The sequence below is a fragment of the Electrophorus electricus genome, chromosome 16 (assembly GCF_041902795.1).
Source record: "Electrophorus electricus isolate QZ-2024a chromosome 16, ASM4190279v1, whole genome shotgun sequence".
Classification (NCBI taxonomy): Eukaryota; Metazoa; Chordata; class Actinopteri; order Gymnotiformes; family Gymnotidae; genus Electrophorus; species Electrophorus electricus.
The window spans coordinates 14,658,273-14,673,624 of NC_137512.1; the positions used below are offsets into that span (position 1 = coordinate 14,658,273).

At 36.4% G+C, this 15,352-nt stretch overlaps 1 protein-coding gene across 10 annotated transcripts in view; it reads left to right on the top strand.

Moving 5' to 3' along the window:
• The window catches only part of si:zfos-2326c3.2 (mitogen-activated protein kinase kinase kinase kinase 4), a 48,418-nt gene continuing 33,066 nt past the window's right edge, over positions 1 to 15,352 (top strand). For all 10 annotated transcript variants that reach the window (XR_014117453.1, XM_081698594.1, XM_081698596.1 and 7 more), the window contains exons 1-12: positions 1 to 200; positions 846 to 911; positions 7,914 to 7,970; positions 10,332 to 10,457; positions 11,103 to 11,213; positions 11,496 to 11,586; positions 11,886 to 12,016; positions 13,152 to 13,206; positions 13,293 to 13,371; positions 13,638 to 13,810; positions 14,834 to 14,909; positions 15,091 to 15,289. Coding sequence is in view for 9 of the 10 variants with exons in the window: in XM_081698594.1 (XP_081554720.1) it covers positions 144 to 200; positions 846 to 911; positions 7,914 to 7,970; positions 10,332 to 10,457; positions 11,103 to 11,213; positions 11,496 to 11,586; positions 11,886 to 12,016; positions 13,152 to 13,206; positions 13,293 to 13,371; positions 13,638 to 13,810; positions 14,834 to 14,909; positions 15,091 to 15,289 (1,221 nt within the window). In the remaining variant the exon portion in view is untranslated. The remainder of the gene's footprint in view (positions 201 to 845; positions 912 to 7,913; positions 7,971 to 10,331; positions 10,458 to 11,102; positions 11,214 to 11,495; positions 11,587 to 11,885; positions 12,017 to 13,151; positions 13,207 to 13,292; positions 13,372 to 13,637; positions 13,811 to 14,833; positions 14,910 to 15,090; positions 15,290 to 15,352) is intronic.

The window sequence follows — 15,352 nt, forward strand, 5'->3', positions numbered from 1 at the left end:
TGTGTTCCGGGTTTCGCGAGATGAGAGGTGTCCAGTGTTTATCGACAATCTTAGAAACGAATGGACAGGCACACTAACGGCGTTATCTTTTTTATTTTGAAAAGTTAGTATATGTTTTGTAATCGGCAGGCCGACTCATTAAAATGGCAAAAGACTGCATTGCAAGAAGTCTCGACAACATTGACCTCTCCTCTTTACGGGTAAAAGATGTTTGTCGTAATCTAACCTACGTGGGCTAAAATGTTTTGAGCTTTGATCTTATTTTAGTACCTAGGACGTTATCAATGAGGTTTCTTGGGCCGCAAGACATTGTTTATATCGACCCATTTAGTACATATAAAGTTTTGAGTGCTAGCCATTCGCTCTTTGTCTGTCAAATAACGGTTATTTCTCTGTGCATTCGCTGTAATTACTCCCATCTTTTTCATATGCACAGAACTAGCCCGAAAATACACTTTCCTACGTTTTGTCCTCTTGAATAACTCCCTGAAAGTCAGCTGTCATAGTCACACGCCTATGGTTGAAGGTTCTAGTTTAATGTACTTATCTGCTATATGATAATGTTTTGGATAGTACATGTTGCAGTCAAGTGTTCTATGAAGTCACTAAACAGTTCATTATAGGATATATGCTTATAATGTAGCGAAGACTAACATTGACTGTCACTATAGGCTATTATCACAGTCAGTATGATGAATGAGCTGCTGAAAAATTGTAGATAAGACTGCATGTAATTTACCTGGGCACATGAATTACCCTAGACCCCTAAAAGTCCCAGTTCAATAAAATATGATCAATCTATTCTGATGTACACTTATGAAAATTATGTTCATTTTTTATTTCAGGACCCTGCTGGGATATTTGAACTTGTTGAGGTGGTTGGTAATGGAACATATGGTCAAGTATATAAGGTTTGTGAAATTGTTTCAATATTTCTTGTGAACTAGTCTGAAACCTCAAATAGCAGCTTTTATGATGCCTGAAACAGGTGCAGCCAGTCGACTGACAGATACATGCTCCACAAACAAGAAAAACTGTTAGGCCAAATTGCCTTGTAGGCTACTGAGACATATAACTTAAAGTTCTGCTCTTCAGGTTGCCTAAATTCAAGTTTGAAAATGTAGTTTTAAAAAGGAATTGTTTCAAAAAAGGGTATGTCAAGAATTATGTGTTAATAATCATTTTGTACTTACATACATGGCAACATAGTGTATGACAGACATAATGCAAGAGCATGCAAGGATGTGTAAATGAATTCAGATATATTTACTTATACTTCAGACAAAATGTGTTTTTGGACACAGTTCGCCAATATTAGGAACAAGGGAATGCAGCCCACACAATGTTGTGTAGACAGGCAAGTGAAGAATTTGGAAGTGGGATGGGGTATATCCCTTTATGCATGAAGTCATACCAGATATTTTTTGTAAGTCAGTGCCATTTTGACAGATATACACTACAGTACCAAATATACCAAGTAACCTACTAGCCAAAATTGCAAAAATACCAACAAGTTAGCATTGTAATATGTGCCTTTATGAGACTGCCACTGTGGGCTATATGTGTTGTACCGTCTTGCAACTTTTACAAGAACTGTAGTGCTATGTTTCTCTCACACTGACCTTTAAACAATGTTGAGGCTTGACAATGATTACCTAGCTTGCATAGCATCCTCAAGCAACACTGTGTACAATAGACATAATGCTGAATTGCGTTATTCCTGAATCCAATTTAGACAATTACCATGTCAACCTTCCCTTTTCTCTAGCAGCTTTCATATGTCATACATAAGTAAGTTGTTCAAGTTTTATAAGAGTGGTTTTTAGACAGGCATCTTTTGCACGCTTTGGGTGGAGCAGACTTCCTCATCAACAGTAGAAATAAGTTAGGTGTGTCTTCAAAAAGGGAGCATGTGAAACTGATGCAGCTTAAAAGAAATTCTCAGGAACTTGATTCTTTGCAAGCACATGTTTTACCATCAGTGTGTTGCATTTGTCTTACCAGAAAGGATGTCACTATGACATGTTGACAGAGCAGTGATTGTAGAAACAAAAGATTGTTCAGTTATTGTGAAATTTTAATGGATGAATGTTGCAATATTGAATAAACTGCATCAGGGAACACAACACTGTATAACATATATTTTTACTGATTGGGTTTAAATTAGAATAATTCTTGTATTTTACATCCACATTCTCTAAACCAGTCATGTATCATCAATTAATTAGCTGCAGCTGAGTTGAGCACATATGCTGTGTATATGACCATGTGACTGGAGTTTCCCTTTGTCATTTCTCTTTCCTGTATTCTCCCAAAGCCTTTCACTGACTGAACATGTTGAATGAACAATAGAATATCTTCCCCTTAAAGCATACAGTTCTTTATTTCTGTGTATCCTTTGCCTGAATTAAGCTATAAAGAACATATGATTTGAAAATAGGGGGTATCTGCAAGGAAATGCAGGAAATGCATGTGTGTGTGTGTGTGTGTGTGTGTGTGTGTGTGTGTGTGTGTGTGTGTGTGTGTGTGTGTGTGTGTGTGCATGTTCTCCAGGTTTTGATACATAAGTACATTAGCCAGAATTGCTGTCCACCTGGAATGTTTCAGTGTAGTCTCTATCTGTCTCTTGCAAACATGTATGATCTCTTTAAACTTGCAGAGTAATAAATTAAAGTGTTATCACTGCCATTTCTTGTCTATAGTTTAGCCCCCAAATTACATAATTATTATACAGTAGGCCTGCCATACAGTAGGCTTGCCATAGCAGCATACCTGTCTTTGAAGGTTTGCAGCAAGAAGTCACTTCTGTACACACTTTAACTGCACCGCTTTTATGTACACTGGAGGACTCTTGGCTAAAAGTTCTCTAAAAAAGTATTATTACATTTACTCATAGTGAAATTCTGGACAAGAGGCATTCCCTCTCCCTCCAAATACCCCTGTCATCATATGCATATGACCTCTGAAACACTTGGAAATCTCAGAATGAGTTGTCTTCTCTGTTTAAAAAAAAAAAAAAGCCCTGTTTTCAAGAGTCATGCTATTTTGAAAGTTAATCTTGCCATTGTTAATTACAGCCACAGGAAACAGTAAACATTCAACATTAAGTCTATTGGTTATGCACATTTAATCTTGGAGAGGTTACTCATATTAAAAAACAAACAAACAAACAAACAAACAAAAAAAACTAGCGAAAATAAGATAATAATACTTTCACTCAGGGCTTGACTACAGTGTCTGAGTAATCGTTATGTTAAAGGGCCTATATCCTACATTTCTCTTCTTTTATATTTTTACATTGTCCACTTTTCAACATTTCTGTAGCTTTATATTCCAAAACAGTTCTAATTCATTTTTACATGTTATGGTCCAAACTCTCTATAGCCCTTAGAATTAACAGTTTCTGTTACCGCACCTTTAAGACAGCTATGAGATAAATGAGCTGTGTTCTGATTGGCTGCCCTGTACACACGCAGAGCAAAAACATGCCTGAGGACTGCAATGTAAGTGGGCAGGGCTAAACAGCTGTATGCTGAATAATGTGAATGTTTACATATTACTTCAAATTTCTGATACAGGCCCTTTGACTAATTTCACTAAAATATAATTTTTATGTTTATATATAATCTTTATTGTTATATATCTAGCTAGCTAATAAACATTATTGACTTGCTAATAACAGTTTGTGTTTGCAAGTACTGAATTGTTTTGTTTTTTCCCCTGAGCAATTTGGAACACCGAATTATAATTACAGTAAGTAATACCCATCAGTATTAACATTGTACAAACATCCCACATTATGAGTCAGTTAGAATGCTAACCTAAACTGTTTTTAATAAAGCCACTACCATGTTTTAGTGAAAATAATTCTGATGCAGTCTACCCATATAACTAGCTAATTAGCTAGCTATTCAGTTACATTATTAAGAGAACTAAAATCATTCCTCACAGGCAAAAACATTTACCAGATTATGTATCTTTTTAATAATTAATTAATTTCCCTTATTAAGAGAAATGGCACTGATACAGGAGGAGCTCTGCATCCAGAATTGATCTTTGTTGTTGTACCCAATTTATAGTTATATATATATATATATATATATATATATATATATATATATATATATATATATAATATTGTATTTTATATTTGAATTGCTATCATATTACAACAAGCATGTTCGGGTTTCAAGTGACCGATTCCAGAAAGAATCTTTCTTTAAAACAAAAGTGAGAATTAGAGGAAGAATTAGAGGAAGTAGTAAAAGTATCTGAAAATGCTCATCTCCATTACCAGAGCAATAACCATGTTTAAAATTCTATTGATAATATTTGTTATTATTATAGAAGAGATCACATGGTAAGAGCAGACACATGCCTTTACTGCATCTAAAACAGATTATCCCTTTGTAAAGCATAATGTTTCTGGTGAAATTCACAGGTTCAAGCATGACATGTTCAGTATTACACTCTGTGCAAAATGAAAAATACATAAAGGGGTGGTGGAGGTCCAGCAGATTTGAGCTATTTTCACCTTTTTTTTTTCTTCATTTTTGCAACGTTTTTCTATATTTGAGTCAATAGCTGGCCCAAGGACTGACCAGTCTGCTGGGAATTTTCCTGGGGTTGCAGATGGTCAATTAGACACTACTTCCTGTTTTTGTCTGTGTCATAATACAATATGATGCTGGTAAGAGGGGATCATATCAACTAGGGGAATCTAAGGAAATCCCCTTTCAACAGAAATATCCTCCAAGGGTACAGTTGTCCAGACAGCTTCTGCTAGGCATCCCGTTGCTACAATGACAGAAGAAAGTTTTTGTCTGCTTTGCTTCGCATTATTGTTTTGTCACTTTGTTTTGCAGTGCCTCCACTGGTCTGTAATCAAAAGTATGAATATTCTGGATTTTTAAATCAGATCATCAGACTGACTGGGTTGATCTGAGGTTTCTTCCTTTTTCATCACCATGGTCCTCTCTAGCTTCCTTTTTGTTGACGGAGCATGCTAGTTTGACGCCATCTGGAATGTGTGTGTGGCCTGCTTGCTTAGAGAAGGTCGAAGCAGGAAGCGTTTGTTGGGAAAGCGGTTTCCTGGCCCTGGGCTAGCCCAAAAAAGAGCCACAGTCCCTGTCCCATTATTGTGCATAATAGCCTCTTCTCTTGCAAATTATCATTCAGTTGCTATCATGCTGGGATGACCTGATTCTATTTGCCAGTGCCTTTACTGCAGTATGGAGACAAATCCAAGAATGTAAAAGAGTCTTACTTGTTGTAGTGGTGGTTTCAGTGTTTTGAAACCAGTAACAAAAAAAACAAAACAAAACAGCTGCCTTGGTAAAATTGCAGTGGTATCATGGTGCATCATGTTCTTAGCGATGGACATGTTTACATAGTTACATGACAATCAAATTTAAATGAAGTGATAATACGGAAATTAACTAACAATTAAACATCAACTTGTTTACATATTAAAAATAATGTCCACTGTATAGATTGGTCAGCAGAAAACACAAATGGGGCGCAGGGCTTCAGTCTGATTTACAGTAGTAATGTCCAGTGCAGGTATATTCCAAAAAAAAAAATCTGAATTATTCAATCAATACCAAAAAATCAATACAAAAAAAAATGCATCACATATCAGCAAGGTGCAAGGAAAGTGATTGAGGTCAGCAATTAATTGTGAACAGGTACAAAGTTTAGTAGCTAATGGTGGATTAAAATGCAATCTAACAGTCTTAATTAAGCATTGCTAATGGTGATTTCCATGGTATCTAAAAATTAGCCAGTGCATAGAACAGTGCTATCATAGCACTCCCTGAGTTTTCTACACAATACAGTGCAAACATCAATAAATAGCCAGATCATGACAAGATGACAAGGACCTGGAAACTCATTTGTGATTACAGACAAAAATCAGACAGTTAACGATCCAACACAGCAAAAAATGTACATTAAACTGAAAGAAGCATGAGTGCAGATTCACTTTTCATCACCACAGTGAGTCACACTATAGGGCGAAAGTAGTTGGTCAAATACTAAAAAGGAAACGTCATGTAGAGAGCCTGTTCACATCCAGACCTGCACATCTTGAGAAGTACAGCTCATAAACCATACGAAGGTAGCTTTGGGAAGATGGAGAAAATGTAAATGTCACATTAAATAATGGTGAATGTCAAATTTATCTGAACATGAAGATGGCACAAAGTACTTGATCTTATTTACTATAAGCTTATTAAGATTATTATAATATTTGTGGAATATTTAAATGACCAGTGATCCTGCACCTACAGAAATTTCATACTTCTGTTGAGTAACTAAACACTATAGCACTTATTGCTTGATATTGTTATTGCACTTATCATTGTCCAATATAGATCTTGTGCTTATTTTGCACTTCTTCTAGGTATCAGTATTAATTCCTGTATTTCAAAAGTATTCTAGTTCAACAGTATCTTGAACTCTGACCTGCTGTACTTGTTAGGATACATTCTATGGGTAAATGACAAAGCACTTTTGTAAATACCTAAAATGTAAATGTAACATATTAAGATTATTAAAATTATTAATAATGAAATAAATAAATGAAATAAATTACTCCTACAATACATGTACAATAATTTACAAACTAATGTGTCTCAATAATAGTGTGGAATAATAGCAGGTCTTCAAAAATATTGTTAAAGTATTATGAAGCTGAAGGTGTGCTGACATAGGCTATTATCAATTGCAAGAGTGGAATTGCACTGTTGATTACAGAATGGGATATTGCTTTATTTTATGTAAAAAAAAAACCCATCTATTTCCTTTTCTCTTTAACTTTGCAGGATTGTTACATCACTTTTGTATTTCAGCAGCATGACTCACTATTGAACTCTGTGTATTTTTGGTTTGCCTTACATACATACCAGGGACAAATCAATCAAAAGAAATTCCAATTTGATAACTTAATAATATTTTGAAGGCTCTGTGAACTCTAAATACTGACAAGTTGAGAAGTTTGCATTTTGTGAGCTCATTACAGCTTCTTAGGAAAAAACTAAAGAAAAAAATACATGTCATAGTGTATGAACCCTATAGACAAGAAGAGCCTCTTTTCAGATAAACAATGGAGACCAACCCCCTGAGACTTGTAAAGTTCTATGTACCATTTTTGCTCAACACATTTCACTAGTAATTACCTTAAGGGTGGTGTACTTCTCTTGACCTGCCCTAGGTTCTGACACTTACAGCATTTTCAGTTTTTCCATAACATTCCGTTGCTTTATACTTCTCTTTTTTAAATGACAATGCTTCCTATCTTCAGACTGAGGCATTGATTTAATGTTACTTCCTCTTGCTGCAACTCACCTTAGCACCTCAGCCTGGTCTCAGAGATTGGGACCCATATTCCCTTGAGTTTAGCAGAAATGTCAAATGACAGATCTCCTTAATGTCCCTCCAGTGCTGCAGTTTTTATTTTCTGAAAATCTTATCTTAACCTATAAATGTCCATAAAGTGATCTGCTGTGCAGGTGGTATGATGTGATGTAGAATGATTTCACTACCTCATCAAATCACTACAGCATCAATGACCATGAAAAATATGAACAGAAATACTCATCATTCTTCATTCTAACAGTTTGTCACATAGTGCCTTTTCTTTATCATATTCTATTTTAATTCACAGATCATTTTTAACACAAAACAGTTTAACTAAGGGCTTTGTTTAAATTAGAAAAACACTTGATTCATTTTCCTTTTAAATTGCAGGCCTGTAGTGTAATTCACTGGGACTTAGCTGAAATAAACTTGATTTGATCAACATTAAGCCTGCATTAGTTTAAAGATTAAACTGCATAAATATCCAGAGATGTTCGTTTGCAGGACTTCTTATTCTAACTCCACCCATGACTGATGTCCTTGTGCTTTGGCAGGGTCGACATGTGAAAACAGGACAGCTGGCTGCTATCAAGGTCATGGATGTGACAGAGGTGAGAGGTCCCACTATCCTGACTCACACTGCCCTAAAGAGCCAAGGCAGGTGACATGTGACTGACAACAGCAGATTGTTACCTCTGACCCCAAGAATTCAGAGCACTGGATAGTTGCACTGAATCAGTCAGTGCTGCGTCTACCTGACAGTGTATTTTAAGACATGCAAATGAGCTAGCGCTAGCTTCATGCAATCCTTCCTTCCCTCTCAGAATTGTAGCACTACTAGAGGAAGTCATGTTTGCTTAGGAAAAGTTCATTCATCTTATTTCCCCAGAGTAATCCACTCAGTGATGAGAGGAGACGTAGTCTGGACTCACCCTCTGGCTCTCTGCAAGAACAAAGACTGGCTTTATTACAGTAGCACTCTGCACACACAGGAGAGCATTTCATTGAAAATATTTTTTTCTTTGGGGTACATTTAACCCAAAATCATGATCATGAGGGAAATAGGAGATCTGCATTTTGCATGCTACAATAATGCCACACAGATTGGTTTCTGTAAGGTAATGGAAAGGCGTGTAGTAAATTCTATGAATGAAATGGCTGAATTAAATTTGATGTAATGAGCATTAAACATGCCATATTTAAAATACTAAAATGCAAAAATATACAAATAGATTTTTTCAATCTACATTTGATTGTGGATTCTTTCTTAGTTAAGATAAATTAGTTTAAATAATTATTTGCAATAGTGTTTAAAAATTATTTTGGTAGTATACTGTGAAGACTGGCATAACAAGGTGTATATGAGTACATTTATCACATGCACGTCAGCTTTAGGAAAAGTTTGGCTAGATATAGTGAAGTGATAAGTTCTAAAAGTATAAATAAGCACAGCATTATACAACAGGACAGAAAGGAAAAATATAACCATAGTTTGGTCATTTTTAATGACAGCTGACTTAATAGTGTTTGAGTGTTTATTAACATGTATGCTACATTACAACAGCTAAGAAGTGGACTACATAGAATGTGTAATCCACTGTAATTTCTATGGAGGATTTTGATTTTGTTTCATGTCCTGCACCTTGTTTCTGTATAATCACTATTCACTGTATATTTCCTCTGCCTTGTGTTTTATGGTAAAGTCCTTCTTGTCCTGTTATTTAATTCTATGCAAACTTGTCCATTATTCTGTGACTAAGAATAATGCACATTCTCTCTGCACATTCCTACACATCTCACACACTCTGTATGTCTTTATTCAAGCACTTACACTCCTGGTTTGGCCTCCAAGTCTCCTATGTGTGTTTACTACGGAGCCACAGGGGTCCTGTCTCACCCAATGCTCAGAGGAGATAGCTTGGGTACAGAAAATAAAACAATGAGAAATATTTCTTTCTAACCACCTGGATTTGCTAATTATCTCAAGCCAGTAAATCAATTAGTGAAATCGAGTGGGTGAAATAATAGTAGAACTTTTACTTTTTTTTTTTACACCTCTGGAGAAAATAATTTGTTAAATGGGGTGTTATTGGCAATCAAAGGGAAATGCGGTAGAAACATTGTCAAATTAACATGAGATTTCTGTCTCTTTCTCTCTAAAATTATCAGTCATATTGGCATTCTCCTTAATGCAATGAACCATAGAAAAGATCATACATCCTGTCAGGTCAAAAGGTTCACGGCCTGAAATTTGCTCTGTGTTAGTAGTTTACTAATAGAAACCAGTTCTCAAAAGGGCCTGAGCTGTTTTTTCCTAGCCATGATTGCCAGGTGACTGTATCCCACACTGGAGAGTGGGGTAGAGTGGGGGACTTTGAACAGAAATCCTTGAGGAATCGGTCTTTGAAAATCAGTTTCAAAGGCGGTATGCCTATTCTTCAGCTTTTAGTCCTTGCCAAGAGTGCATGTTGTGTCTAATTCTGTAGCTTTTATGGATTGTTGAGCTATTTTCAGAAGACATACACTATGATTAAGTAATATATTACACAAAAAGTGACGCATAAATCAGAAAGATCATATAGATAGAAACAAGTCAATTTGCAAGTTTGCACACTGCTTTCTTGCTATGATGGAAGTTGCATGAGGTGTGGTGGTGTCTGTGGCTACTGATGACAGCTGAGCACAGACTTCAAACGTCCTCACTTCTGCTAAGAAAAAATAAGCATGTCACAACAGGTGTCACAACAAACCAACCTAATGTACAGAAATAGGCTTGTCTGCCATCTTAAGGGACAATCACTTACTTCTAGAATTCTTTTTATTAAAAGGTCTAAACACTGGTTAGGGAATTCCACTGATGAGACATAAGAATCACATTGTATTTTCGAATCCCCCCATGTACATGATCCCATAAGAATATTATCAGTATCCATATAAACTGTATGTACATTTGTTGTCTTACGTTTGCATAGGAGGAAGAGGATGAGATCAAACTGGAAATAAGCATGCTGAAGATGTATTCTCATCACAGGAATATAGCCACATACTACGGCGCATTTGTGAAGAACAGTCCTGCAGGTCAGGATGACCAGCTGTGGGTGAGGAGCTGCATCTCCTTTGTTCTGATATAGACATAAATGAGGCAAGATGGGAATTAGGAATTGGCTTGTGGGTTGTCTGTATTGTAGATTATCTTTGTCATAAAGTACTGCCCTTTAAGTGAGGTTTTTTGGCACGCATTTGAACCTACTAGATAAGCTCCGATCATTATAAAGGAGAAAGCTGGTCTGAGAAAGGAGCATCTTTCTTTCTTTTTCTTCTTTTTTTTTGCAGTTCACATAAGGGTCATTCCATGGTAAACTGTGGCTGGTAGACACTGTTTGACCAAATTCGTGTGGATCTCATAAATTATGTACATTTATAATAACCCTGTATGCTGCTTAATTTGTAGTAAGATTTTTGCCATCTGTAATTATACAAAACTCCATAATGTTGTATTCATGCAATGCATGTTAATGTTGTATGCACTTTTTTTCCAAGATGTGTTTTTATCTTGTAAGTAATGTATGCAAGCTGTCTTCTCTAAATGGTCTTTAAGAAATTATTTTTTGCTGTTTTTATCGACAAAATGATCACACGACATCAGTGATCACAACACATCGAAGGATATCTTATGTTTTAGTTTGATGTTTGTCCTTATCTGGTCTGCTCTGTGGTGTGCACCTCCACCCTGTGCCATACAGCTTGTGATGGAGTACTGTGGAGCCGGCTCCGTTACAGATCTAGTGAAGAAGACCAAAGGGAATTGCCTGAAGGAGGACTGGATTGCCTACATCTGCAGAGAAGTCCTTCGAGTGAGTGCTGGCCTTACATCTACTGTACCTCCCTTAGTGTTTCTTAGACCATAATTATGCTGTGTGTGTGTGTGTGTTGTGTGTGTTGTGTGTGTATGGTGTGTGTGTGTGTGTGTGTGTGTGTGTGTGTGTGTGTGTGTGTATGTGTGTGTGTGAGAGGGTGTGAGTGTGTGTGAGAGAGAGAGAGAGTGAGAGAGAGAGGCAGACAAACAGGGTGCATGCATACATCTGAGTGCCTGTCTTAGTACACATAGATCCTCTTGACACTGTACTCTTATGTAGGGTCTGTCTCATCTCCACACACACCATGTCATCCATCGTGACATCAAAGGACAGAACGTGTTGCTGACTGAGAATGCTGAAGTTAAACTGGGTAAGGTGAATGAACAGACAGGAATATTCATGTTTTCTTTATTTATCTTTTTGTAATTTCTTTTGCACATATGCAAGTATTTTGTAAATACACAGCAAGGATAGTCAGTAAATACAAGAACCTTTTTCTCTACAGGGCCGTTAGAAAGACTCTCAGCTTATACGAATGAATAATGATTACCTCAATAAAACATCTTTTAAATATTAAGAGTACTTTTAATATTAAAAGAAAGTTTAATATAAAATCATAGTCAAGATACTTTTGAAGGGGAATACTGACCTCACATTTTCTGTTGATAGTGGATTTTGGGGTGAGTGCTCAGCTAGACAGGACAGTTGGAAGAAGGAATACGTTTATTGGGACACCATACTGGATGGCTCCAGAAGTGATCGCCTGTGATGAAAACCCTGAATCTACATATGACTACAGGGTGAGTCCTGTACACAAGGTACTGTACACATAGGGGGGGGTTTATAGAACTTAATTCAACTCAACATCATCGTCATACATTTGAATCCTAAACTCCGAAATTTTACAAATATTCTTGAATACTCACTTTACAATCAACTATGATCACACTGATAAATGCAGTGTCACTGTGTGACCTCACAAACATCTACAAAGCTAAAATTCCTCAGGCACGATTCCTCAGTACAAATCCCTAAGAATAGTTGGTTGTGGATTTTTCTCTTCAGCTTGTCCTACAGATAGCAGTGGACTTGTTTTCTTGTTCTGAGGTTGAGACTGGGATAGCAGGAGCTTGATTCTGTGGTCAGTAGTCCATTTTTGTATGGAACTAGAGAACTATTTTTGATCATTGTCATGGTGGAAGAGGGAATACCGATCCAGTTTCATACTCCCAGCAGAAGCAGGCTTTCCTCTGAAATGTCCTCAAACATAGAGTGTGAATAAATTAGTCTAAGATGCCATGTGTGAGTTTCCAAGGCTTTTGCAAAAAAAAGCACTGTGTAGAACCATCTATCCAACAACTTGTTTTGCATAATTAATTGATATCTTGTGAGAAGACAATAACTTTCAGAAAATGAACATTGCTCTGATAAGTAGCATTAAGCATAGTTTTTTGAGTGGCCGAAGACTTTTCCATGATATTGTGCTTAAATGTGGGGATTAGGTTATTTTATCTGTGCCCATGCTTGTTACCCCTTGTTTTAGCTGTATTACTTCAACCATAAAAGTGTGTTTGTGGTCAAAAAGCTATGTTTTGGTGTCATCCTTGGTGTTAAAGTTCCTTTGTCCCAACCGTTGCACCTCATTTGGTCAGTAAATTGTTAACTTGAAGGCTGTATATATTTTCATAATTTTGAGGACACAGTAATACTGAAAATATATATATATATATATATATATATATATATATATATATATATATATAATAATATATGTAGATGGATAGATCGATAGATAGAAAAGCAATACATATATGTTGCCTTGTCGCATTTGCAATGTAAAATTTATTTCATTCCATATGAGCCTGACAAGCGTTGATGCTAATATTGATGGCCATTACAGTCATTGCTTAAATTATTCATTTTATGTTTTGATAGAGTGACTTGTGGTCTCTGGGGATCACAGCTTTGGAAATGGCAGAGGGAGCACCACGTGAGTTTCATTAGATATTCTGGAGAAACATTTGGAGTGAAAATTAAAGAACATAAGGTGTAAGTACATATGCTCTCTCTCTGCAGCCTTGTGTGACATGCACCCTATGAGAGCCCTCTTCCTCATCCCACGGAACCCACCTCCCAAACTTAAATCCAAAAAATGGTAAAAGACCTCTGAGTTTTTCATTACTCTGCAAAAAGAAAGACAGGAATCTTTGCTTCAAAGTAAAGCTGGCTCACAAGGTTGACTTTAACTTTCTCTATGTATATAGATGTAGGAGTAATACAAAATTCAGTCCTGTGGAAACATTGTGTACAACACTGATCTCGACGGATGGATGGATGTTCAAAGAGATTTAATTGAAAGTAATTGCAATTTTCCTTCACACTATGTCCACCTTCCAAACCCTGTGTTTCTTAATATTGCAGGTCCAAGAAGTTTTTGAACTTTGTGGACAGATGTCTGGTAAAGAATTACCTGCATCGGCCATGCACTGAGACACTTCTGCACCATTCATTCATTAAAGAGCTGAATGAAAGGCAAGCACGTCTCATGCTCAAAGACCACATGGACAGAACAAGGAAGAAGAAAGGGGAAAGAGGTGAGAAGCTGTATGGGTATTCTTTCACACTATCAAAAACTTACACCAGTGTTGACTGATGTTGATTTTATGTTTATCCATGCTGGCTTAGTTATTCTTTATCTCGCTCAGTTATTCTTTATTCTGCATCTGTATAGTATTTACACATTATACACAAATACATTCATAGGCTGTTTTTACCAATTTGAGCAATGTCAGGCTGCTATTATTTTTTATACAATGTATACACAGTAAAATCCATTAATGAACCTGATTATTCATATGGCCTACTGTAAAAGTGTAAACCCCATATATCCATGTCCAATGCATATGCAGTGTAATTAATGACATTTTAGCCACAACCTGGTATATTTTCCCTACTAAAAACAGGGAACACCTAGCCCTATAGGTTAAAAAACAGTTAAGCTAAAACAACAGCAAAGGACATTTTGTGCTGTCACAAATGTGCTGATTTAGTGCCCATTTTACAAGCAACCTCATTTCATATAATTGTATCAGTAGAGAGTAAGTAAGACTCTTATGAGCATTATATTCTGTAGGTTTAGAGAATTTTTCAGTTTTGTAAAAAATTTAATTTAATTTTAAAAATGACCAAATTTAGTGACATTGTATTTTGAGTGAGCTGTTTAAATATTAAATAGTTACTCAACAGACTCTCAGTAACATACCAATGATGTAGCAGTAATGAAGCATATGAATACATTCTGTAGATTAATCAAGAGGCTTTTAACTGAATAAATAAAATCTGTTTAATCTGATGAATCAATTTTTTACTTTATTTAGAATGTCCAAGTTCATATCTGTAGATGTTAATTTCAGAAGTCACTGAACATGTAACAGGTTAATACATACCATCTTGGCATACTCAACAAGCTGTTATAACAGATACTCAGTTGAGAGTTTATATAAATCATCTATAAAGGACCACGCAAAATACAGTGTTACCTCAAGTTTTATTACTCTTTATTTCTCTTACTTTATTACGTTTATTAATCTGTATTCATTTGTGCTCTTAAATAACAGAAGGGTCAGAATACAATGAATACAATACAAGTGACAATGAGGAGGATGAAGTGAATGAAGATGAAGGAGAACCCAGGTACGCAATGCCCTCCACATCACGAGACCCAGGAGCCAACATCATCTGCATCAGCTGCATACTTTTCCGACGTCCAGCACATTTACCTACATCCTGGCTTCCCTTTATTAGCAGTGACATAACTGTGACATGACGGCATGATCACCGAGTGACTCGTCAAAATGCTCTTCCTCCACTGCAGCTCTATAGTCAACCTTCCTGGAGAATCCACATTAAGGCGCGAGTTCCTGAGACTGCAGCAAGAGAACAAAAGCCAGTCTGAAGCCCAAAGGCAGAGTCAGCATCAGCTTCATGACCAGGAACGCTACAAGAGACAGCTCCTCGCCGACAGACAGAGGAGGATAGAACACCAGCAAGAGCAGAGGAGAGTCTTGGAAGATGTATGGGTGACTTTTTTCCAGACAGCTAATCTTTTTAAAGACGTTTTCTTTTTTTTTTTTTTG